The 27,287-nt window shown below is 45.9% G+C and overlaps 2 protein-coding genes and 1 long non-coding RNA gene across 3 annotated transcripts in view; 2 read left to right on the forward strand and 1 right to left on the reverse strand.

The window, feature by feature from the left end:
• LOC147030605 (uncharacterized) overlaps positions 1–349 on the forward strand; it is a 19,724-nt gene extending 19,375 nt beyond the window's left edge. The window contains exon 4 of the mRNA XM_085872043.1: positions 170–349. Coding sequence (XP_085728169.1) covers positions 170–349 — 180 coding nt within the window. The remainder of the gene's footprint in view (positions 1–169) is intronic.
• The window catches only part of LOC147030604 (uncharacterized), a 78,500-nt gene that overhangs the window by 21,427 nt on the left and 29,786 nt on the right, over positions 1–27,287 (reverse strand). The gene's annotated exons all lie outside the window — the stretch shown is intronic.
• APTX (aprataxin) overlaps positions 1–27,287 on the forward strand; it is a 128,785-nt gene that overhangs the window by 285 nt on the left and 101,213 nt on the right. The window contains exon 2 of the mRNA XM_085874847.1: positions 20,117–20,430. Coding sequence (XP_085730973.1) covers positions 20,124–20,430 — 307 coding nt within the window. The 5' untranslated portion in view covers positions 20,117–20,123. The remainder of the gene's footprint in view (positions 1–20,116; positions 20,431–27,287) is intronic.

The raw sequence follows: 27,287 nt of genomic DNA on the forward strand, positions 1-27,287 counted from the left end.
TTACTCTCACTTTTCATGGGAGTACAATGTGGGGCCGTTAAAGTCCAATTTTTAAACAAACTTGGGTGATTCATCTTTGTTTTTGCCTTTAGTCGGATGGACATCTAGATAGGCATCCTGTCTGCCTGCATTGGTTGACCATAAATATCTCATTGCGTCCTTCACAAAGATTAGGCGAGCTATCATCGGCTCCCTGGCTGAATTCCCAATTCCAGCCCTCAGCTGGACATCCAGCTGGGCATCCCGACTCCCGGCATTGGTTGAATATAAAGATCTCATTGCGTCCTTCGCAAAGAATAGGCGAGCTATCGCCGGCTCCCTGGCTAAATTCCCAATTCCTGACCTCTGATGGACATCAAGCTCGGCATCTCATCTGCCGGCATTGGTCGAACATATAGATCTCATTGCGTCTTTCACAAAGAATAGGTGAGCTCCAATGCCAGATTAAGCCTTGCCAGGGCCTGGGGCAATGAATGTTGTCAGGCCGGTCTCAACATGAGTGCCACCTCCAGTGCACAGGCTGTCTGAGGTTGACGAAAGAATATATCATCTCTGGCTTATTGGTTCACGAAAAAAAATTCACGAAAAAAATAAGTGACCACTATATTCGTTATTGTTGTGTGTCTGTCTGTCTGTCTGTCCCGAGCATAGCTCCGTGGGTTTTGATCCGATCCTGATAAAATTTTGGTGGGAGGTTTATATCATGATCTAGTTGTGTTTTCCTGAGAATGGGCGTGGTGCGCCCATTATGGGCGTGGTGGTCCCATTATGGGCGGAGCCACGCCCAAAAAACGTGTTTTTAGGGGGTTGCCGATTTCAATTTGCATCTTCTCCTTGGGGGTTTGTCGAATCTGACAGGGGTTTTGGTATTTGGTTAGCCCAATGGCACCTGCATAGCTCCACGGAGCTCGATTTTTCATTTTCATCCCAAGGTCAAGGTAACAGGGTCACAAACTTAGAAAATTGTGAATTTTGACGTAAAAAAATTCCTTTTTTTTTTTTTTGTATACCTTGGTCGAGGCTCGTATGAGAGCTAACACACAACTCACAGCAAGGAGGCATGAGACAAGAGGGGCGGGAGTGGAAGAGACAAAACAGTGGGGAACAGACACATTAGGTGAACTGTGGAAGGGAGAGGGATGGGGATGGGACGGGGAACATGGCGAAGAGAAGATGGACATTACAGGGACTTTCAGGAAGGAAAGCAGGGGAATTGAAGGAAGTGGGCTTGGGTGGATTATCGGGGGTAGAAAAGATCGAGGATTTGGATGGGGGAAGATAAGAGGTGGTGGTGAACAGCTGTTTTGAAAGCTTGGAGGGAAGAATGGGAAAGAATAGAGTGAGGAAGTTTATTCCAAAGGCGGGAAAAAAGAGGAATGAAAGAGTGAAGATGAGCAGTGATTCGTGATTTTGGTAGTTTTACCAGAAGGGGGTTGTTGGCGGACCTTGAGCGCCCTGTGGAAATGTGGTGGGGACAAATCGCAGAGAGAGCAGGGGGGGGCAAGGCTGGAGAGGAGTCTGTAGAAGACAGAAAGACCACCGACCAACCTGCGGTGATTGAGTGAGAGGCCCAAAGACTCAGCTTCATTGCGGGAGATGCCAATGATCTTAAATGCCCTGGTTTCGACAGCGTGAAGCCGAGAAAGATGGGAGGCAGGAGCACCAACCCAGAGGGGAGAGCAGTACTCCATCAGGCTACAGACAAAAGCTTTGTAAGTGGTCAGGAGCTCAAGAGGGCCGAGGAAGGACTTTGCACGATGGAGGATTCCCAGTCGGCGACTGGCTTTTGAGGCGAGGTTGGAAATGTGACTTTCCCAGGAAAGGTCATGGCAGATAGTGAGACCCAGAAGCTTGAAAGAAAAGACTTCTTCCAGAGGATTGTTGAGAAAGTGGATGGGGGGGTTTCTAAACGGTCCTTTCGAAGAGACAGAGTGAGAGTGTGAGATTTGTCTGGATTGAAAGACATGTTCCACGTGTTGGACCAGTTTGTGATTTTATCCAGATCTGCAGTGAGCGAAGAAGCTGCTGCTTGCCGGTCTGAGGGATGACAGATGGTACGGCAGAGGGTGGAGTCGTCGGCAAAGAGAAATAGAGGATTTTCCAGAGAGTCCGAGAGATCATTGATGAAAACCAGAAAAAGAACAGGGCCCAGAACGCTACCTTGAGGAACTCCAGCCTGCACAGGAAGAGGGGATGAAAGAACTCCATTTAGGGCCACACGTTGACTGCGACAGGAGAGGAAGTCTGCGAGCCATGAGTGGAGATGGCCTTGAATACCATGGGAAGAGAGTTTGGTGAGTAGGGCAGGGTGCCAGACTGTGTCAAAAGCACGTGATATGTCCAGGGATACGGCTCGGATTTCCTGTCTGGCATTGAGGACCTCCATCCATTGATGGGAGAGCAGAAGCAGCATATCCAGGGTAGAGTGACCTGGTCTGAAACCAAATTGATGATTGGAAATCAAGCCATTGGAGAAAAGGAAGGATTTCATGTCTGAAGCGATGATGGATTCCATAACCATGCTGATGATTTGGAGAAGGCTGATTTGTCTGTAGTTACAGGGATCTGTTTTTGCACCTTTTTATGCAGGGCAGTGATGTTAGCAGATTTCCAAGCAGCTGGTAGATGACCTTGGGCAAATGAGAGGGTGAATAGAACAGAGAGAGGGTGAGCAAGAGCAGAAGAGCAGGTTTTTAGGACACGTGGGCTGATGCCGTCTGGACCGGTTGCAGAATCTGACTCGAGGTTTGAAAGCAAGCTCTCCACCTCGTCAGGAGAAAAGGATACAGAGTCCAGGGACAGTTGGGTGCGACTGGGTAAAGTGGGTAGAGTTAGTGATGGGTTTAGGACACAAGATTTAGCTGCAAACACCGAGTTTAGACATTCAGCTTTATCACGTGTGGAATCAGCAGTGCGGCCATTTGAGGTAAGGGAGGGATGGAGGGGGAACATACATCAGAAACAGATTTGATTAAACGCCACCAGGATTTTGAGGAGGGAGAGAGGTTTGAGAGTTCAGACTTGAGATGAGAAAGATGTTGTTTTCTGACTCTCCTGAGGGTAGATACACACTTGTTCCGAGCTTTGTCGAAAGAACTGAGATTGCCCTCAGTTGGGTTTGCTTTCCATGAGGCAAAGGCAAGTTGTTTCAAGACAACTGCCTTACCACAAAGCTTCAGCGAACCAAGGGCGGGAGGAAGGGTAGGACAACTGAAGACGAGAGGGGATAAATCTGTGCATGAGGGAGAGCAAGTTTCTTTGAAAGAATTCCCAGGATGAGTTGATTTTAGAGAAAGTAGAGATGGGAGACCAGTCTATAAGTTTGAGGGCTGCTCGGAGACCCTGCCAGTCGGCTTGAGTGAAATGCCAGACTCGACGGCGGTGAGGTGGTTCTCTGATAACAGCCAGAGAGATGTCCACTTTAACAAGGACGTGGTCAGAAGAACCAATTGGAGCGAAGGAAGAGCAGCAGATATTGTTAGGGAAATTTGTCAAAATCAGATCCAGAAGAGATGGAGTACCATTGGTTGAGATCCGGGTCGGGAAGTTGACCAATTGAGTCAGTCCCAATGAGTCGCAGAAAGCTTTTGCTGAGGTGCCATGGCAGGTGAGAGTGGTACCCACACTTAGTCAACTGGCGTGATGACAATTGAAGTCACCACATAAGAGGAAGAGAGAGTTTGGATGAGAAGATAGAAGATGGTCCATGTTTTCGGATAGTGAGGTGTAGATGGAGTCATCACTGTTCGGTGGACGGTACAGTACACATATAAACATGAGGTGGGAGTGGAGGGGAAGCCGAAGCCAGAGGTATTCCTGGGGGTGTGGGGGAGTGAGAGCAGTGCATGGAGAGTGAGGAATAGAGTGGAATAGAATAGGAATAGAGAGGAGAGTGAGGAATACCTTCTCCGAGGGGTTTGTCGAATCTGGCTGGGGTTTCAGTATTTGGTTAGCCCAATGGCACCTGCATAACCCCACGGTGCTAGATTTTTCATTTTCATCCCAAGGTCAAGGTCATGACCTGAGAAAATTGCGAATTGTGTTTTTAGGGGGAAGCCGATTTCATTTTGCATCTTCTCCTCGGGGGTTTGTCGAACCTGGCAGGGGTTTCAGTATTTGGTTAGCCCAATGGCACCTGCATAGCCCCACGGAGCTCGATTTTTCATTTTCGTCCCAAGGTCAAGGTCACAAGGTCACGAACTTAGAAAATTGCGAATTGTGTTTTTAGGGGGTAGCCGATTTGAATTTGCATCTTCTCCTCGGGGGTTTGTCGAATCTGGCAGGGGTTTCAGTATTTGGTTAGCCCAATGGCACCTGCATAGCGCCACGGAGCTCGATTTTTCATTTTCGTCCCAAGGTCAAGGTCACAAGGACACGAACTTAGAAAATTGCGAATTTTGACATAAAAATCATACAACCGCCCAAACTTTGAGAGCTGGGATGACAATATTTTTTATGCATAATCTTGAGGTCATTCCCCACCTAAAGTCTTGAAACCATTTTGTTCTATCTCGAACACCTTGCCCGTGGCGCCCCCTTCAAGTTTGTTTTTACGCTGATTTCATCAAATATGGATAATCCGAGGAGTGCGAAATGCCGTATAGCCTATATTACATTATATTGTTCCTGGAATGTTCCAGAGGAAGTTTTGCACCAAAGGTCATAATCCTTGACCTTTGAACTTTAAAGTTCACAAAGGTCAAATTTTCAAAGTTGTGGGAATCGAACCGGGTTTTCGACCTTCTTCGATGAACTCACTCCAATAAGCTATAGCACGTATCCTGTTTCCTTATTTTAATGTCCACAACATTGTTTTGTGACCTTTGAAGGTTATGCAAAGGTCAAATTTTGAAAGTTGTTGAATGAAACCAGGTTTTCGACATTTTGCAGCTAATAACCTGTCACTCGTACCACATCATGTTGATCATTTTTATAACTTGGTCAAACATTATCACATTGTCTTATCCTTGACTTCTGAAACAATCTACATTGTCAAATATCGCTCGTGAACCATCGTCGTCTTCAGACTTGTTTAGATTTCGAGTTGAAGGAGTTATGTTAGTAAAATACGTTTTTTAATTTCCTCATTTAATCGATTATCAACACACATACTGCATCTGCAATAATAAATGTGTGTGTCCATCCATCCTTCTTCTCTACAACTTCAAAACCATAAAACCCAGCAGACCCAAACTTTGCATACATACTCAGGGAACTCCAAGGTGGTGCATGAATGAAAATTGGGTGTTTGAGTTAATTTAAACACTCCTTTTGAAGATAATTTAGAGGGTCCTCAATATGGAAAACCAAAATAAGCCTTACCAAGATGGCGGCACACTATCTTGCTCAACCCTCTGTAGGCATACAAGTCTTTAGCCACCATATTTGTTTTTGGACTGTTCAACAATGAATTGGCTTGGAACAGGCCACAACGATTGCTTAATGATAATTACTTTTTTTCTCCACTTTCCTCACATATCATCGAATGCCTGATCATCATACCTACGAATTGGTGGATACGTAGCAATCTATATATAATTCCAGCAATGTCTGTTTGTGTGTCTGTCTGTTTATCTGCATGTTTGTCTGTCTGCGACCGCCGTTTCTCGACGACCGCCGGTCCGATCTCATTGAAACTTGCCAGGAATATTGCGGGGGCCCCGCGGATGTGCCTTTTCTACGTTTGATATCGATTGGACGAGCGGTTCCCAAGTTACGGCCATTTTATTGCTTTTTCAGTGTTGAAAAGGTGTATATACGGCAGCTGAAGGTGTGATTCCACCTTCTCACCTTATCATGCCATTTTTTTCCCAAATTATTAATAACCAGACGACCACCGGTCCGATCGGATTGAAACTTGCCAGGAATATTGCCAGGGCCTCGCGGATGTGCCTTTTCAAGGTTTGATATCAATCGGACGAGCGGTTCCCAAGTTACGGCCATATATCTGTGAACCAATGACAGGACACGGTGCTATGACATCACGAATGACGTCACAATTAATGTTTATTTAATTATTTATTTTGAAGGATTGACGTCACAATTCTTCTTCGTTTGGTGTGACGTCACAATGGACACTGGGGACCTGGGTATGTGCCTTTTCAAAGTTTGATATCGTTCTTGCTCATCCATTTCAGCTGTTTCCCAAGTGTCTCCCAAGGTTTGAAAGCTGTTTTTTCCCAAGGTTGGAATTAATCGTTGTGCTTGGTAGACATTTGTGAATACATTTACAGAGAGAGGGGCGAGAGAGGAGGGGGGAGAGAGGGGGTGAGAGAGAAGGGGCAAGAGAGGGGAGGGAGTGAGGAGGGGGAAGAGAGAGGGGGCGAGAGAGAGGAGGAGGACAGAGGAGGGGGAGAGAGGATGGGGGTGAGAGGGAGGTGGCAAGAGAGGGGAGCGAGAGAGGAAGGGGGAGAGAGGAGGGGGGAGAGAGGAGGGGGAGAGACAAGGGCGAGAGATGGGGGGCAAGAGAAGGGAGAGAGGAGGGGGGAGAGAGAAGGGCGAGAGAGGGGGTGAGAGGGGGGGCAAGAGAGGGGAGGGACAGAGGAGGGGGGAGAGAGGAGGGGGGACAGAGGGGGCGTCACAATTCTTCTTCTTCGTTTGATATAATGTCACAATTGATGCTCGGGACCTGATAATGCAGGCATGAAGCTGCACATACTGGCATGCACCTGCGGGCCCACACTCGTGCTTATAAACGCTGGGAGACGCTAGCATTCATGGCTTTAGTTAATTTCCGTTGGTGCCATAACCTCTTGAATCTCTTAAACTAAGCCGAATTGCAAAATTTGAACTCCAGATTTGAACGTAGCAGCAGTCCAGACTACTAAAAAAAATGTGTTCATTTGTTCAATTCAGACTTAAGTTCCCATTTTGGGCGTCTCCGGGAGGTGTTTAATATGATGGATCGGTGATCGGTAATCACTTCCCAATCACTTGCCAAGTTCCTTTTCAACCATTTAATTGGAGTGCTTGCTTGAGTGCTTAATCCACTTGGCAAGCACTCACCAAGCTGCTTGGTTGTTCATTTCAAAAGCACCAGAAGTAACACCCATTGCTTTGCTGATGGGAATACCAATGTTTTTGTTATTGCTAAAAAAAGAAACGGAATAATAATAAACTTTCATCCTATAAAAATTGTGCGAATAAATTATTGAAGTATCAGCTGCATTTTTGTATCCTTTTCTCACCTGTGTTGCAAGTGGAGCGACCTGCTTTGTGATGCTTTAAAAGGCAGTGTATAATCAGCATTTTCTGAATGTAATCAATTTGAGAAACAGGATTGAATGAGTCACCTTATTAGAAGTGAAGAAGATGAAGAAGGAAGAGATTCTCCACCTGGTTTTAGAAGACCATGGCAGTGAAAAAGAAAACGTTAGTGTTTGGGCTTGTTTTATTGCGCGGTAATACTCTGGTATGCTGCCTATCCTCTCCTCATGCTGCCTTCCCTTGCCCACCTCACGCTGCCCTGCCTTGCCCTCCCCTCACACTGCCCTGCCTTGCCCTCTCCTCAGGCTGCCCTGCCTTGCCCTCGCCTCACACTGCCCTGCCTTGCCTTTCCCTCACGCTGCCCTGTCTTGCCCTCCCCTCACGCTGCCCTGCCTTGCCCTCCCCTCACGCTGCCCTGCCTTGCCCTCCCTTCACGCTGCCCTGCCTTGCCCTCCCCTCACACTGCCCTGCCTTGCCCTCTCCTCAGGCTGCCCTGCCTTGCCCTCTCCTCACGCTGCCCTGCCTTGCCCTCGCCTCACACTGCCCTGCCTTGCCTTTCCCTCACGCTGCCCTGCCTTGCCCTCGCCTCACACTGCCCTGCCTTGCCTTTCCCTCACGCTGCCCTGTCTTGCCCTCCCCTCACGCTGCCCTGCCTTGCCCTCCCCTCACGCTGCCCTGCCTTGCCCTCCCCTCACGCTGCCCTGCCTTGCCCTCCCCTCACGCTGCCTTCCCTTGCCCACCCATCATGCTGCCTTTCCTTGCCCTCCCCTCGCGCTGCCTTCCCTCCCCCCTCCCTGCCTTCCCTTCCCTCTTGCTGCCTTCCCTTCCCTCCCCTCTTGCTGCCTTCCATTCCCTCCCCTCAAGCTTCCTTCCCTTCCCTCCCCTCAAGCTATCCTCCCCAAACACCCTCATTCACCATACAACTCTCTGGAGGTCGCAAAGAGGAAGGGGTGTTGAAGAAGGTGCAAATTGGACAACTGTAAGCTATTTTCTTTTAGCAGTCAGAACAGCTGATCTGATCAATTCCGCAATTTGTCTCAGATTAAGAGATTCTTGAGCTTATCGTATGTGTGGAAATTTAAAAAGGCACGGACATTGGCACGGCTCTTTCGACAATTTGAGGAAAATGCCCTTCCTTCACTCAGACTTACCTCCTCCTGAAGTCCACTCCAGCCCCCACAGACCTCTCTGGGGGGTGTCTGGGCGTTGTTTTGCATGACCGTTTGAACGTGCTGGTTTAACGTACCCAATTTTGTTCAATCCTGTACTAATGACGGCAAAAGGGGCCCATCCCCCCCCCACCCGACTTTCCCTCAAGTTCCCCTTTCAAACGCATATCCAAAACACCACCTTCCGACCCCACTACACCCCTCTCTCCCCCGTCCTTCAGAGTGTTTAGTGATGGGTGGTGACGCCTTGCTCTCTCCCTTCCTCGCACTTCCCCTCTTACTCACTCCCCTTTCCTCGCTCGCTCACCCCTTACTCGCTCCGCCCACTCCCCTCGACCTCCCACCCGGTCTTAATATTCTCATCAGTGAAGCGATGGGTATTTGCTCGTAAATAATGTTAAACTGAAATACAATCATGAACCATCTGACTTCTAAAAAAAACATCAGAGAACTCTCAAACAAAACTCATCACTAAAAATAATGCTGAAACAATATATAATGGAAAATGAGACAAGCACTGTAATAGAATATAGAAAAATAGCACCAAGCGGTGCGTACATCCCCATGCTACGTGGGGGATATACGCACAGGGATTCACTTAGCGTACATATACTGTACAAAGCAAAACTTAAAATTACTTTTTGAGAGCTTTCAATGATGCAAAGTCAGGTATAATTTCGTCCATTGGTCGTGAGACCAGCATTCTATATTCAATGCTGAAAAGTGAGAGGCTTAACATTCATTGCAGTCCAATGGTTGAACGTAGATAGTTTTGGACACACTTGCGGACACTGAATGGCCGTTCACGACAAGTTTCTCATAATCATCGAAAGGAAGATGGGCAGCATGTCCTCATTGAAGCACCGAAAAGTCCGTTGAGATGTTGGCAAGTTGAAGAATCCTGAGAAATTCAGAAACAGCGTGATTCTTCCTTGATTATATTCCTGGATCCACTTTCCAAGATCGTCTCCTGGCGCACCCAGAAGTATGGGCATGGATGGCTATGGCTTTAGGTCTACTACTTCCATCTCATTTGCATCAGCATGTTCACTTTCCTGGAGTTCGAGGTCCATGTTCACATGTTCATCTTCTTTCGCAGCAGCAGCAGCAGCAGCAGCAGCAGGAGGAGGAGGAGGTTGGACAGCAGCATCATCACGTTCCATATTAGTGTGTGAAGCACCTTTTGTGGTCGAGATAAAACTGTCTATCTTCGATGTTTTGGCGAGTTCAGCTTCCGCTCGATTCTGCTCGTCTCGTTTTTCTCTCACTTTCTGTGCACCTCCTTTGGACTTTTTTATCTTGCCAAAACGAAGTTTTTGCAAGATATGTTAGTCAGCTTGTATGTTTTTTACTTACGAAATCTAAAGATTTCGTTTGTATATTGATGCCTTCGGTTTCTGTTTGTTCGTTTGTTTGTTTGTAGGCACAATAACTCGAGAACGGAAGAAGCTACCAATGTCAAATTACACCATGTGATTCAGGAGGGTGATGGCTCGTGCTGATTAGATTTTGGTCAAAATCGGTCAAAGGTCAAGGTCACAGTGAGGTCAAACATCCAAAAAATGATAACTCGAGAACGGAAGAAGCTTCCAATGTCAAATTACACCACGTGATTCAGGAGGGTGATGGCTGGTGCTGATTAGATTTTGGTCAAAATCGGTCAAAGGTCAAGGTCACAGTGAGGTCAAACATCCAAAAAATGATAACTCGAGAACGGAAGAAGCTACCAATGTCAAATTACACCACGTGATTCAGGAGCGTGATGGCTCGTGATGATTAGATTTTGGTCAAAATCGGTCAAAGGTCAAGGTCACAGTGAGGTCAAACATCCAAAAAATGATAACTCAAGAACAGAAGAAGCTACCAATGTCAAATTACACCACGTGATTCAGGAGCGTGATGGCTCGTGATGATTAGATTTTGGTCAAAATCGGTCAAAGGTCAAGGTCACAGTGAGGTCAAACATCCAAAAAATGATAACTCGAGAACGGAAGAAGCTTCCAATGTCAAATTACACCACGTGATTCAGGAGGGTGATGGCTGGTGCTGATTAGATTTTGGTCAAAATCGGTCAAAGGTCAAGGTCACAGTGAGGTCAAACATCCAAAAAATGATAACTCGAGAACGGAAGAAGCTACCAATGTCAAATTACACCACGTGATTCAGGAGCGTGATGGCTCGTGATGATTAGATTTTGGTCAAAATCGGTCAAAGGTCAAGGTCACAGTGAGGTCAAACATCCAAAAAATGATAACTCAAGAACAGAAGAAGCTACCAATGTCAAATTACACCACGTGATTCAGGAGCGTGATGGCTCGTGATGATTAGATTTTGGTCAAAATCGGTCAAAGGTCAAGGTCACAGTGAGGTCAAACATCCAAAAAATGATAACTCGAGAACAGAAGAAGCTACCAATGTCAAATTACACCACGTGATTCAGGAGGGTGATGGCTCATGCTGATTAGATTTTGGTCAAAATCGGTCAAAGGTCAAGGTCACAGTGAGGTGAAACATCCAAAAAATGATAACTCGAGAACGGAAGAAGCTTCCAATGTCAAATTACACCACGTGATTCAAGAAGGTGGTGGCTAGCGCTGATTAGATTTTGGTCAAAATCGGTCAAAGGTCAAGGTCACAGTGAGGTCAAATATTCGATTTTTGATGGTTTGGTACAGATAACTCGAGAACGGAAGAAGCTACCAATGTCAAATTACACCACCTGATTCAGGAGGCTGATGGCTCTTGCTGATTCGATTTTGGTCAAAATCGGTCAAAGGTCAAGGTCACAGTCAGGTCAAACATCCAAAACATTCGATTTTTGATGGTTTGGTACAGAATCATCGTAGAAACTTCTGGTTTGCGTCGCGACCTTCTCGAGAGACAGATTTTATTAGACAACGTCAGAGGTCAAGTTGACGATTTCGTAAGTACCAGTCTATGACTGCTTGTTTTTTTGTTTGTTTGTTTGTTTGTTTGTCTGTAATCACGTATAAAAAATTCTGCAGAGCACAGTTATCATTGGAAATTTTTGTAACTTCGCATATCAGAGGCCTATAGAGGTCCCTTTCAGTGCACAACATTTTGAAGGTCAAGGTCAAAGGTCAAGGTCACTTTGTCGCAAATCAGGGGAGTCGACGAAACCCTTATTTTTTGAGTAATTTTGATCGGATCATCTTCAAACTTCATGGGAATATAGTTCATGGTCTGGCGCTCAGCTGATTAATTTTTGGTGGTGATTGGCCTTGACCTTCATGGTTAGCTCCTAAGGTCAAACATATTTGACCCCAAGGTCAAATTTTCAAGTTTTAGGAACCATATCGTGTAGTACCTCAAATTGAACACCTCGATGAATGCTTTCTAGATATGTCAAGCTTGAGACATTATGACGTCATTTGTGACGTTATGAGGCAAAAGCATATTTTTCATAGTTACTCTGTCAAACGATTCTCATCCGAATCTCTCGTAGGCAGATGTTCCTCAAGGAGTCGCTCCTGGTGGATAGCAGTTCTGTTCACCTCAGTGTGACCTTAAAGAAGTCACACGTGGTCACCTTTTGGCAAGATACGGGTCACCCTGCGGGTGCATGCATGCATTTTTTTTTGCATGTACGCCATGCACGTACGGGCACATGAGAGTGAAGGAACGTCCTGTGTAGTTGTTTCTGGCATGCGGTTTGAAAGTTTTTTGTTTTGTTTTGTTTGCACCTACGGGCATGCACTGGTCTATCTATAATTCCAGCAATCTCTGTCTGTTTGTCTGTCTGTTTGTCTGTCTGCGACTGCCGTTTCTCGACGACCGCTGGTCCAATCTCATTGAAACTTGCCAGGAATATTGCCAGGAACCCGCGGATGTGCCTTTTCTACGTTTGATATCGATTGGACGAGCGGTTCCCAAGTTACGGCCATTTTATTGCTTTTTCAGTGTTGAAAAGGTGTATATACGGCAGCTGAAGGTGTGATTCCACCTTCTCACCTTATCATGCCATTTTTTCCCCCAAATTATTAATAACCAGACGACCACCGGTCCGATCGGATTGAAACTTGCCAGGAATATTGTCGGGGCCCCGCGGATGTGCCTTTTCAAGGTTTGATATCAATCGGACGAGCGGTTCCCAAGTTACGGCCATGTATCTGTGAACCAATGACAGGACACGGTGCAATGATATCACGAATGACGTCACAATTAACGTTTATTTAATTAGTAATTTTACTTTTTTCAAGGATTGACGTCACAATTCTTCTTCTTCGTTTGGTATGACATCACATTCGACACTGGGGACCTGGGTATGTGCCTTTTCAAAGTTTGATATCGTTCTTGCTCATCCATTTTAGCTGTTTCCCAAGTGTCTCCCAAGGTTTGAAAGCTGTTATTTCCCAAGGTATTAACTAATTGATCCCAAGGTTTGATTATTATTTAATTATTAATTTATTTAATTCTTTACTTCCAAGGTTTGATTATTATTCAAATTATTAATTAATCCCAAGGTTTGAATTTTCCCGAGGGAAACAGCTGTTTCCCAAGGGTTTGAAAGCTGTTTTTTCCCAAGGTTGGAATTAATCATTGTGCTTGGTAGACATTTGTGAATACATTTACAGAGAGAGGGGAGAGAGAGGAGGGGGGAGAGAGGGGAGAGAGGGGGGGGCAAGAGAGGGGAGGGAGAATGGAGGGGGATAGAGGGGGGAGAGATAAGGGCGAGAGAGTGGGGTGAGAGAGGGGGCAAGAGAGGGGCGAGAGGAGGGGGAGAGAGAAGGACGAGTGAGGGGGGTGAGAGGGGGGCAAGAGAAGGGGGAGAGAGAGCAGCAAGAGAGGTAAGAGAGGTGGTGAGAGGGGGGCAAGAGAGGAGGGGGACAGAGGAGGGGGAGAGAGAAGGGCAAGAGAGGGGAGCAAGAAAAGGGAGAGAGAAGGGCAAGAGGGGGGGAAGAGAGGAGGGGGAGAGGGGGGCGAGAGAGAGGAGGCATCACAATTCTTCTTCTTCGTTTGATATGACGTCACAATTGATGCTGGGGACCTGATACTGCAGGCACGAAGCTGCATATACTGGCACGCACCTACGGGAACGCCCCTACGGGCCCGCACTCGTCTAAAAAAATTAATACTGGAAGCGAACGTAGTATTCTTCTTACATTCGCTTCTGACTTTACCTATAACTTGTTCACAACTGTATACGCAATTTCCGGTTACTTCAGCCTGGATTCGGGAGCAGCGATCAACTAATGTGAATCGTGATTAAAAATTATTTTTTGATGATGCGGGAGTTATCTTTATTAAAATCAGTGGAGGAAGTATACACCATGTCTGATATTTGGGTCCTTCATGTCTCCGCCAATGCCTTTATCTCCCGGCATGCATCATTCCCGATGACAAAAACCGGAAACAAAAAAACACCAGAAGCAAAAAAAAAAATGGAAGCAAAACGGTCATGGCCAACGACACGGATTCCAAATTGCCAGGTTATTGTGTTGTTGTTGTTGTTTCCTATTCTCTCATGTGCACGCGTTAAGTAATATTCACAAGATAGAAATAAAACCCAATCGTGTTTATACACCGCACAGCGTTTTAAAAAACCGGAAGCAAAAGGGTCATAGCCAACGACACGGATTCCAAATTGCCAGGGGTATTGTGTTGTTTTGTTGTTGTTGTTGCTGTTGTTGTTTCCTATTCTCTCATGTGCACGCGTTAAGTATGAAGCTCACTGCGTTCGCTAATATGGAATAGGCAAAGCCGAGAAGCGAACATAGAATTCTTCTTACATTCACTTCTGACTTTATCTATTACCTCAACATTACCTTTACAACAACAACTACACCGCCTAGAACAGGATCTCATCTGAAAAAAAAAAATCCTCAGCATTATCTTCACAACAACTACACCGCCTAGAACAGGATCTCATCTAAAAAAATTAATATAACCTCAACATTACCTTCACAACAACAACTACACCGCCTAGAACAGGATCTCATCTGCAAAAATAAATATTACTTCAACATTACCAAGCCAATAACAACTACACCGCCTAGAACAGGATCTCATCTGAAAAAAAAAATTCCTCAACATTACCTTCACAACGACAACTACACCGCCTAGAACAGGATCTCATCTATCTATAATTGCAGCAATGTGTGTGTGTGTGTCTGTGTCTGTGTCTGTGTCTGTGTCTGTGTCTGTGTCTGTGTCTGTCTGTGACCGCTGTTTCTCGACAACCACTTGTCCGATCTAATTGAAACTTGCCAGATATATTGCTGGGAACCCGAGTATGTGCCTTTTCAAGGTTTGATATAAATCGCACAAGTGCTTCCCAAGTTATAGCCATTTATTTACCAACCAATGACAGGAACCGTTGCTGCGGCCATTTTATATCAACCAATGACAAGAAGCATTGCTGCGTAGCCGTGGTCGATGGTGAAGAGAAACTCAGCTGCGTTCGCCATTACGGGTTTTCCTCTCCTCTCCTCTCCTCTCCTCTCCTCTCCTCTCCTCTCCTCTCCTCTCCTCTCCTCTCCTCTCCTCTCCTCTCCTCTCCCCTCTCCGTGTTTTTCCTTGCGAAAAGGCAAAATACGTTGGCGCTAATTGAATAATTGGCCATTAAAACTAAATTGCGAATAATCATAACTGCGATATGCGAACATCCGGATAGTGACGAGTACTGTATTCTTTGTCGATTTTTTTTCTCGATTTATCGACTTACTGTATTCTTTCTTTATCGATTTCTGTATTTTCTTCAACACAATGCCCCAATCCAGTCAGTGATTATCACTGTATACTTTCTCGATTTTTTTTTTCTTGATTTATCAACTGACTGTATTCTTTCTTTCTCGATTTTCTTAAACACAATGCCCCAATCCAGTCGCCGTTTACGACAGCGAAGGAACGTCCTTTCTGGTTGCTTGAAAGTTTTTTTTTGCACATACGGCCACGCACCTACGGGCATTCGAGAGCGAAGGAACGGCCTGTGTGTTTGTTGTTTCTGACACGCGGTTTGAAAGTTTTTTTTGTTGTTGTTTTGTTTGCATGTACGGGCACGCACCTACGGGCATGCACTAGTCCATCTATAATTCCAGCAGTGTGTGTGTGTGTGTGTGTGTGTGTGTGTGTGTGTGTGTGTGTGTGTGTGTGTGTGTGTGTGTGTGTGTGTGTCTGTGACCGCTGTTTCTCGACAACCGCTGGTCCGATCTAATTGAAACTTGCCAGATATATTGCTGGGGACCTGAGGATGTGCCTTTTCAAGGTTTGATATTAATCGGACAAGTGCTTCCCAAGTTATGGCCATTTATTTACTAACCAATGACAATACACGTTGTTGCATGGGCGTGGCCGATGGGGAAGGGAAGTTCTGCCACGTTCCCCATTACGGGTTACAACGTACGGACTTCCGGAGAGTGATGACTTCATGTCTTCTAATAATTTCTCTATTTCTTATGCGCATTTATAGATAAACATAATGCCGCAAGTTATGATCGTTTTCATTTGAGACGGTGCATAAATTTCGGTAACATCAGAGTGCTGGTATGCTCTGAACCAGGAAGTAATTGTTTTTTTCTCTCTTCTCTTCTCTTTTGTTTTTCCTTGCGAGGACATTGCGAAAAGGCAAAATACGTTGGCGCAAATTGAATAATTGGCCATTAAAACCGAAATTGCGAGTCATCGTAACTGTGATATGCGAACTTCCACGCCACCCACGTATGGGCACGCGAGAGCGAAGAAACGGCCTGTGTGGTTGTTGTTTGTTGCTCGCGGTTTGAATATTTATTCATTATAATTTTTTTTTTTTACGGGCAGCCGCGTTCCCCATTACGGGTTACAACGTACGGGCTTCCGGATAATGATGACTTTGTGTATACTCTGTGTGTGTAAATATCACAGCAGTTGTTACTTCAATGCAAGCGATAATTTGTTGATTGCATGTGAACATTCCATATGTGCACGCACTACTTCCGCATAGTGATGACTTACTGTATTCTAATAATTTCTCAATTTCTTATGCGCATTTATAGATAAACAAAATGCCCCAATCCAGTCGTCGTTTACGAGAGCGAAGGAATGGCCTGTGTGGTCGTTGTTTCTGGTACGCGGTTTGAAAGTTTTTATTTTTTTGCATGTACGGCCACGCACGTACGGGCACGTGAGAGCAAAGGAACGGCCTGTGTAGTTGTTTCTGGTATGCCGTTTGAAAGTTTTTTTTTGTTTTGTTTTGTTTGCACTTACGGGCACGCACCTACGGGCATGCACTAGTCTATCTATAATTCCAGCAATCTCTGTCTGTTTGTCTGCCTGTTTGTCTGTCTGCGACCGCCGTTTCTCGACGACCGCCGGTCCGATCTCATTGAAACTTGCCAGGAATATTGTCAGTGACCCGCGGATGTGGTTTGATATCGATATTCGAGGTTTGATATCGATCGGATGAGCGGTTCCCAAGTTACGGCCATTTTATTGCTTTTTCAGTGTTGAAAAGGTTTATATGTGGCAGCTGAAGGTGTCGTTCCACTTTCTCACCTTATCATGCCATTTTTTTCCCAAATTATTAATAACCAGACGACCACCGGTCCGATCGGATTGAAACTTGCCAGGAATATTGCCGGGGCCCCGCGGATGTGCCTTTTCGAGGTTTGATATCAATCGGACGAGCGGTTCCCAAGTTACGGCCATGTATCTGTGAACCAATGACAGGACACGGTGCTATGACATCACGAATGACGTCACAATTAATGTTTATTTGATTAATTAATTTTACTTTTTTTCAAGGATTGACGTCACAATTCTTCTTCGTTTGGTATGACGTCACAATCGACACTGGGGACCTGGGTATGTGCCTTTTCAAAGTTTGATATCGTTCTTCCTCATCCATTTCAGCTGTTTCCCAAGTGTCTCCCAAGGTTGGAAAGCTGTTATTTCCCAAGGTATTAATTAATTGATCCCAAGGTTTGATTATTATTTAATTATTAATTTATTTAATTCTTTACTTCCAAGGTTTGATTATTATTCAAATTATTAATTAATCCCAAGGTTTGAATTTTCCCGAGGGAAACAGCTGTTTCCCAAGGGTTTGAAAGCTGTTTTTTCCCAAGGTTGGAATTAATCATTGTGCTTGGTAGACATTTGTGAATACATTTCCAGAGAGAGGGGAGAGAGAGGAGGGGGGAGAGAGGGGCGAGAGGGGGGGCAAGAGAGGGGAGGGAGAGAGGAGGGAGGACAGAGGGGGGAGATAAGGGCGAGAGAGTGGGGTGAGAGGGGGGAGAGAGAAGGGCAAGAGAGGGGGCAAGAGAAGGGAGAGAGGAGGGGGAGAGAGAAGGGCGAGGGGGGGCGAGAGAGAAGGGCAAGAGAGGGGGCAAGAAAAGGGAGAGAGGAGGGGGGAGAGAGAAGGGTGAGAGGGGGGGCAAGAGAGGAGGGGGACAGAGGAGGGGGGAGGGGGGCGAGAGAGAGGGGGCATTACAATTCTTCTTCGTTTGATATGACGTCACAATTTATGCTGGGGACCTGATACTGCAGGCACGAAGCTGCACCTACGGACACGCCCCTACGGGCCCGCACCAGTCTTAAAAATTTAATACTAGAAGCGAACGTAGTATTCTTCTTACATTCGCTTCTGACTTTACCTACAACTTGTTCACAAATGTATACGCAATTTCCGGTTACTTCGGCCTTGATTCGGAATCAGTGATCAAATAACGTAAATCACAATTAAAAAATTATTTTTTGATGATGCGGGAGATATCTTTATTAAAATCAGTGGAGGAAATATAAACCATGTCTGATATTATTTGGGTCTTTCATGTCTCGGACGATGCCTTTATCTCCCGGCATGCATCATTCCCCATGACAAAAACCGGAAACAAAAAATAACCAGAAGCAAAAAAAAAAAAACGGAAGTAAAAGGGTCATAGCCAACCACACGGATTCCAACTTGCCATGGTATTGTGTTGTTGTTGTTGTTGTTTCTTATTCTCTCATGTACATGCGTTAAGTAATATTCACAAGATAGAAATAAAATCCAATCGTGTTTATACACCGCACAGCGTTTAAAAACAAACGGAAGCAAAAGGGTCATAGCCACGACACGGATTCCAAATCGTCAGGGGTATTGTGTTGTTGTTGTTTCCTATTCTCTCATGTGCACGCGTTAAGTATGAAGCTCACTGCGTTCGCTATAAACTAGTTATGGGGGTGGGAAGAACTGGATGACGCAAGGCAGAAATGATAAAAAAAGTAGACTGCCCAATTCACTTGTGTAACTTCACAATACCAAGCAATGCTACACCAACTCTCCATGCATTACAGGTGCAGTACCCTGCAATGCCATGCATGCTCACTCATAACCACTCGCTTGCAAATTACGTGACCAGCTTGTTAATATGCTCTTCCTATTGAGGGAACCTAGACAGGAGGGTTACCACTTCCAATGCAATAATCCATATGGAAGGACCTGCCTCTTGGAACTAAATAATTCTGCCTTGTGGAAGTTCAACTATTCTTGTATTCTTGAAGCCCATTATGCACACCCTTTTCATCTTAGTACTCATGTCATCCCCAATGTTACCCACAATAATTATCACCCCCAATAAACCTACCTAATCCAACCCTCTTGAATTTTAAAATATTTCCTTCCCTCCACCATCTCCTCTTTTACTGTTCGTTCATTATTTTGTCTATTGTGTCCAATGGTTACCTACTTCTCTCCTGCCAGTTAATACCCTCCACCAACTTGATCTTCCATGAGGCTTGATCTTGTGGAGGAAAGAATAATGTTGTGATCGATTCACAGAAATATCCTCTGAATACAATGATAACCAAAAGCCAGAAGTTTAAGTCGCTTGCACATTTAAATAGTTTGTGGAACATGCAAAATCTGTTTGTACCAAGTGCATGAAACTCTAAGAATTTGCATGAATGACTTTTATTCAATAATTAGCAAATATCACCTGTCACTTCACTGACAGGAATACGAAAGGGGGAGGGAGAGAGGGAGAGAGGGGGAGAGAGAGAGAGAGAGAGAGAGAGAGAGAGAGAGAGAGAGAGAGAGAGAGAGAGAGAGAGAGAGAGAGAGAGAGAGAGAGAGAGAGAGAGAGAGAGAGAGAGAGAGAGGAGCGAGGAGGGGTGTGGGAACGAGGAGGGGAGGGGGAGCAGGGAGAGGAGGAGGGAGGCGAGCGAGGAGGAGTAGAGGAGCAAGGAGGGGTGGGGGAAGGAAAGACAGTGCGACGTGAGAGGAAGGAAAGGCAGACGTGTTGTTGGTGTAGCTTCAATTACGATTCATACTATCTCAAAATGATTCTGCTGAGAATAATGGTGAAGATGGAAACAAAATAATATCTGAACTCCATTTTCTACTGTTCATACTATAAACACGGTCCAGAGACAAACACCACCCGGATATGTCTGTAGACAAACACCGCCTGTACATGTGCGAAGACAAACACCGCCTGGACGCATCCGGAGAAAACTTCCGTCATGACATAAACACCACCATGGACACGTCCAGAGACAAACTCCCATCCAGACATAAATACCGGCCCGACATGTTTGGAGACAAACACCGCCCAGACGCATTCAGAGCCAAGCTGTCCAGACACAAACTCCCATCCGAACACGTCCGGAGCAAATCACTTCACTGTGGGGTCGTTTGAGTGTTCGGAGAATTACGTGGACACATCCATCTTTTTAACTTGATTTCTCCAATTTCATTTGGTCATTATTTGACTTCAACCCCATTTTCTTACTTTAAGTTTAATTTGCTGTTTGATGCATTTCAGGTTCAAAATGAATCAGCCACAACTGAGCCAAGAGGAGGCCAGAGATCTTCTGGAGAATACGTATGGTATAAATGACATCATTGCTTTAAAACCACTTCCCAGCTTTGAAGATCAGAACTTTCATGTTACAGCCAAAGCTGCTGACCACTTTCAACCTGATTACATCCTGAAGATCACGAACAATGTCGTGAGCCAGAATCCAGATGAATGTTCTGTGCAGTCTCATGCAATGACATTCTTGCGAGAATGTGGATTTCCTACTCCAATGACGTTCCCAACAACCGGAGGGGAAATGCTAAGCTTCTTCTCAGTTGGTAAGCCAGAAATAGTCTTGAAAGACACAAAGCATGTAGATCTACTATCGATTTCTTCCTTTATGGAAAACGATAAGGATTTGAGTGTCATCTGGCAAGTTCTGTCATTTAATATAAATAATAGATATAGTATGCATTGCACTTTTTTATGCAATGCAATGATGTTGGCTGATTTCCAAGCAGATGAAAGATGACCTGGGGGAAATGATAGGGTGAAAATGTCAGAGAGAGTATGTACAAGAGTAGTAGAGTGGGTTTTGAGGACACGTCAGCTGATGCCATCTGGTCGAGGGTTGAAGAGTCAGTGTCGAGAATTGAAAGAACCTTCTCCACCTTCTCAGTTAGGTGCAAAAGACAGAGTCTCGGAGCAGTTGGGTACAACAGGAAAGGGTGGGTACCGAGAGTGAGGGGATTGGGGACACAATATTTGGAAGCAAACACAGAATTGAGGCATTTGGGCCATCTCACAAATAGAGCCGGCTCTGGTGAATTTGAAGAGAGGGAATGGGTGAAAGGGGAGTGTCGAAGAAATTTCTAAGTCATCCTGTACATTTGAACATTTATTTAACAAACAACATAAACACATACATACAAACACATACATATGCGCATATGGAGGATCAGTAATACAGACTTGTTCCAGATCTCTGAAATACATGAAGAATTTTAATTTCTGATTTCGTGTTCAGTGAGACACAGCTCTTTATCATTTTAAATGCTGGCGTCACAGTTTGTCAAGTCGATGTATTTCCAGGTAGAAATCATTTCCAGCTTTTGTGCAGCAATCAACTTAATTTCAAAGGATTGTAATATATATTTCAAGACCAGATATGTAGACTCTCTCCCAGCACCGGAATGACGCCAACACTGAAATCCTTTGGGCATGAAGATGGAACACATGCAATTTATGGTATGGAAGGGGAAAGGTTCAACTGCCTTTTAGCTATGGAATATAAAGCAAGCAGGTTTTAAAAAAAATACATGTGGACATTTCCTTCGACCAACATTCTTCGTTGAGTTGTAATAACATTCCTTTATCCAGCTTGCTGGTACTTTTTATTTATCATGTCATAAAACCCCTTCGTAAGTAAAATATTGTTACGGCTGTGGAAATTCGCATTACACCATGAAGGGCCTGTAGGTGAGATAACTCTAAGTACATGTGTAGTTAGCCCCAAACCCGTTGTTTAGAGGGAATTTATGTGATCCATTCAGGCTGCGACGCTTTGAGATAGCCGTTTTTCTGTTCTATCTTTATTTTGAACCAACCACGTCTCAACCGCCATCACACATCAACCACCAACCACAACACCACTTCACAACAACTACAACCACACCTGCCTCTCAACAACCACGCCATCCTCACCACTCCGCCAGCAACCATCAACATCTCCACGAACACAAAAGGGGAACAACAACAACTCCCACCCCGGTTTATCTGGTAAACAAGAATGACGGTTGAAACTCAACTCCCGCCCCAATTTCTCTGGTAAACAAGAATGACGGTTGAAACTCAACTCCCGCCCCGATTTCTCTGGTAAACAAGAATGACGGTTGGAACTCAACTCCCGCCCCGATTTCTCTGGTGGAATGTTCCCCCCCCCGCGTGCCGCGAAGGGAGGGGCGGGGTGCCGGGGAAATAAAAGGGTGCACGGAGGCTCCGCGAAGAGGAAGTTAGGTCGGGGAAAGTCACACCAGAGGAAGTCAGGTCAGAGGAGGTCAGGTCAGGGCGGTCGGTGAGAGTGTCAGTATCAGTCGGCGGTTCGTGGTCTTCTGCCCATCTGGGTCTTGGAGAAGCGGTCCATGGAGCGACCCGCTCGTGGGAGCTTGCAGTCGGTGGAGAGTCCGGACGTTGCGGAGGGGACGCGGACTGGAGGTGCCGCTCTGCCAGCTGTGTCGCGCGGACCTGCGCGTTCGTACAAGGAGCACCGGAGAGAGCTCGCCCACCATCGCACCGCGAGGGTGCAGGTAACCTGCAACGGTCTCGTGGGACTCGTTCGGTCTGCCAAGTCCTACGCCATAAAGGCCCACGGGCCCCGTCTGCCCCCTTGTCCTTGAGGGTGGCCTTTTCTTTTGTTTTTTTGTATGGATCTTGTGGCGCCGTGTCTTGTAAAGTAAAACTGTATAAGTGTTGCCGTGTGTTCGCGTATTCGGTCGTAGCTCTGCATTGTTGTTTTTGTTTTAAATTGATATATGTGTGCTCTTCGTGTGTCGTGTAAATAAAGTGCATGATGTTGAATTGTTCCCCGTTTCGCTGCGTCCTTTCTTTCATTTCAATCTCCATCTTGCTTCACGTAAAGGATTTGTAGTGGGCTTAATACGCCCGATAATTAATCGGAACCGTTGAGGCCGACGATATCACACCGCTCGGTTATCCCGATAGTACGGAACGGGTCGCTTAAGTGGCCCGTGTCCGAAGTCGACCTGCGGCGAGGTGCGATCGCCCGGTCTACCCTCCGTCTGTTCACTCATTACATTTTTTTTAATAGTCAGGTCGATCTTTTCATACAAAGGAAAGTTATGATTATGTTAATTAAAATAAAAATAGATACATGTTCAAGCACATAGAATCGATATCATTTGAGTACATTTTCTATTTCAAATTTAATACATTTATTTTAATATCAAGTTTTAATTCTCAGCACATTATTATTGTTTTTATCATCCTCAAATCCATGATGCTAATTTCGGAGAAATTGCATCGACAGAAGCATACACCAGAGGCAGACTTAACAAAGCGCCACTCGGCTTTAGAGGAGGGGAGACAAGTTTAAAAGTACATTCTTGAGGTTGGACATATGTTGTTTTCTGGCTCTCCTGCGAGTGGACAAATATTTGTTCTTGGCTTTTTGGAATGCGCTGAGATTGCCTTCAGTTGGATTTGCCGGAATTGAAATTCAAAAAACATATGAAAAGGTCACAGAGGGTAATCACATACTGGGGGAAAATGGCCTTAATCCCTCCCTAATTTAACACAGCCCCCCCCCGCCCCCCAATGTGGTGAGAAGTAACACAAGCTCACAGTTTCCTGACTTAATTTACATTGAGATGTCTCCTACACATCCAAGGACCAAGCAACTCTATACAATCCTATTTTTCCAAGGAAGTTCCTCCATCTACCCCACAAACATAACACTATTTATGTAGTTACGTCTGTGAGGTTGGTGGGGTGGGGGGGGGGGGGTGGTTAGATATCATCTTCGAGTAGCATGGTCCATGTACGAGTAATTAGCCATCTCAATGTATAAATAGGGAAACGCTACCTTATCTAAACACGCTACTATTGTGGCCCACATAACCGTATCGTCCATACACCCAATTATGTCATATACATTGCCATTCTCCATAGTTTTATTGAATGATTATTAGGATATTTAGCAAGCCCTTTTGTGCACATGAAGTCTAAATTGCGTCAATAAAGGTGAATATGTAAAGAATTTCAAATCATATTTCCCTTGATGAGTCTCATATTGTTGCGAATTCGCGCCGCCAGCGTGTGGACGGCCACGTAACTCGGATCGCGGCACGTCGCCCACCGGACGGACAATTCAGTCGTGACCCTTTCGGACCAACGCCGGGAGCCAGTCACAGGTAGGGGTTTAACCTCACCACAATCGTGCCAATTGCGCACCTGCACAGGATAGGGTCGCTCGCCAAATTCGATCTACCTAAGTACCTGCGCGAATGGTCGACCGGGCGATCGCACCACGACACAGGCCGATTCCGGACACGAACCGCTTAAGCGGTCCGTTCCGTGCTACAGTGATAACCGAGCGGTGTTATCGTCGGCCTCGACGGTTCCGATTAATTATGAGGCGTATTAAGCCCACTACGAACCCTTTACGTGAAGCAGGATGGAGGGTCAATAAAGAAAAGACGAAGCGAAACGGGAAAACAGTTCACACAATGCACATTTATTACGCGACACACGGAAAGCACACATATACAGCCAAAGAATCAAAATGCACATATAGCAGTTAAAACAAAAGAAACATTGACACAGAGTTACTACCGACTACGCGCACACACGGCAACACTTATACAGTTCTACTTTACAGACGGCGCCAACACACATTTACTCAAAAGCAAAGGAAAGAAGCCACCCTCATAGACAAGGGGGCAGACGGGCCTGTAGGCCAATATGCGCGTGACCTGAAGGAGCGGCCAGGTCCACGAGACCAGGTGGGTCCTACCCGCGTCCTCGTGACGCGTTGGTGGACGAGCCGCAGATGTGGCCGCGTGGCTGTGCCCTGACTCCGTGCTCTTTGGCGGGTTTCGTTGGCACGACATTTGGAGTGGGGTGGGAACGGGGCCCCCTTGTTGCACTATCTCAGCACGGGGGAAAGGGGGAATTGTTGATGCCCTGGGGGAGGAGAAAGGCTGGCTGGCTTGGGTCCTGCGACGAGCGATCTCACACCGCGACCTCGTCACCGACCGCCGTCCTTCTCGCCTCGGACCTGAGCTCCTTTGCCTCTTCCGGCAACTCTCCTCAGCCGACTGCAGAACCCAACTCGATGCCTTCGCCACCCGACTCCACTCTCTGCCACACCGATGACTCGACTCACTCTGCCCTGCCGACACACACTGCTACTGCCACACTCTGCCACGATTCGCCTTGCGCTCGCCGTTTTATAGGCCGGCAGGAGAAAACAATATGCAAATTTCCGGATCAGGATGAGCTCGGGGGCGGAGCCATGCTCGCCAATTGGACGGAGGAAAAGTGGGCGTGAACCTCCCCTGATCCTAGAATTTGCATATCTCGATTTCACACAGACGCGCTTGGAGGCGGGGCCAAGCCGCTCCACGCTTGCTAATTGGACGGCTCAGAAGCGGGCATGTAGCGTTCTTGATCCGAATTCTCCCTCGGAAAGGCCGCTATTTGCACTCGCGGCTCGGTGCGTATCTTGAATGAGCCCAAGACAGCCCGACGCTCAGTGTTCACAGGTGGTGCGGGAATGGCCGTAGAAGGAGAGAGGTGAGGGTGGTGGAGGGTTTATCGGTGGTGGTTTGATGGTTATGGTGCCGTTTGGGAATGACGGTGATGCGATGTTTGCGGGATTGAGTTGTGAAGGTAAAGGTCATGGCTGTTGGCGTTGTTGTTGTCTGAGGGTTGGAGCGTGGTTGAAGTTGGTGACGATGGCTGACGTGGTGGTTAAGGTGGTTGTTGTGTGATGGAGGTTGAGACGTGGTTGGTTCAAAATAAAGATAGAACAGAAAAACGGCTATCTCAAAGCGTCGCAGCCCGAATGAATCACATAAATTCCCTCTAGACAACGGATTTGGGGCTAATTACACATGCACTTAGAGATATCTCACCTACCGGCCCTTCATGGTGTAATGCGAATTTCCACAGCCGTAACAATATATATGAAGTTTTGCATCAATATGTGAGGCGGTTCTGGAGAAAAAGATTTTTTTACGTTTTTATTTTCTATCCAAAATGGCTGCCAGACCATGTGACCAATGATGTCATAAAGTGAATTATTCACTCGCATGGGGTCGTAGATCAGATATATGAAGTTTCATATTTTTTTGGATGAGGATTTTGATTAAACTAATTATGACTGGAACACCACTTCACCAATGATGGTATTTTTATCACCCTTTATACCCAATGGGGAGTTTATGATGTATGCCAAGTTTCAATTTTATTTGTTGAGAGGTTTCAGAGAGGGTTGCGTCCGGGATATTATCTGGCTGCGAGGGAGTCTCATGAGTGGAGGAGGCCAGTGGGCCGACCACGTGCCTCATGGTTGCAACAGGTTGACCATCATCTCAAGGAGATGGGGATGGGCCTGGCATCTGCCTGGGGGATGGCCAGACGGAGGCCCCTGGAGTACCGGCGGAAAGTGGACGCAGCGACGCGCTGTTCTGGCACATGCTCCCATACCTGACCTGACCTGTTTCAGAGATGTTCCATTGTTTTCCTTTAATCCAACATGGCTGTTATACCATGTGACCTATGACCTCAGAGTTATTATAATATTCTGCATGGGGAGTCCCTCCGATGTTTAAAGTTTCAGATTGATCAGACAAGTGACTGCAGAGAGAAAAAAAATGAAAGTGAAAATAAATAGAGAAAAGAAGGAAGGAAGAGACAAAGATCGGGAATACCTGGGTGTACCGCATGGATCTACATTGTCGCCATTTCGGGGATGAGGGGGGAATAGAGTATGGACAAGGAGACGGCTTGACCCATGAGTCGTGGTTTCTTGCTGGGGTGAAGATGGACACTTCGGGATCAGGGAGGGCTCCGTTCAGTCTTTAAGACTTGCGAGGGGAAAAGACTACCGCTGCCAGCGGTGCGTACACACGTACACAAACATTAATCGTGATTATACGTACACATGCATGTCGTGATTGTGCATACACATGCATGGTTGTGATTGCACATACATATGAATCGTGATTACATTACACATTTGTGATAAAAACACACACACACACACACACACCTATATTTTTTTGGAAAAAAACTTTTTTTAGACTTAAATATTCAACTTCAATTGCTTATAAAAATGTAATTGATCATAACTATTACAAATACATTTGAAAAGAAATGTTTGAATTCTGCTTGGTGAAAATCATGACAACGTGGCAACTCATGTACTTATCCTCAGTTAAAACAAGTCCATCTCTGTCCTGACGTGTGGTGAAGTGTTTTGAATTGCACAGCGCGAGATGTTTTGAATAACATGATGGTTACATGGCAGTGAAGTGTTTTTAATGGATCTTGTGTCGATGAATTAGTATGATGTTCGTGCAGGCATGAGGGGCTGAATGGCCTCCACCTCCACCCTCCACCGAAGGGGCTCCGAGAGACCAAGCGGGTTACCTGACCACCCTCGTGGTGACTC

This window comes from Eptatretus burgeri, chromosome 3 (assembly GCF_056783735.1).
Source record: "Eptatretus burgeri isolate ZD-2024b chromosome 3, Ebu_testis_v1, whole genome shotgun sequence".
NCBI classification, from domain to species: domain Eukaryota; kingdom Metazoa; phylum Chordata; class Myxini; order Myxiniformes; family Myxinidae; genus Eptatretus; species Eptatretus burgeri.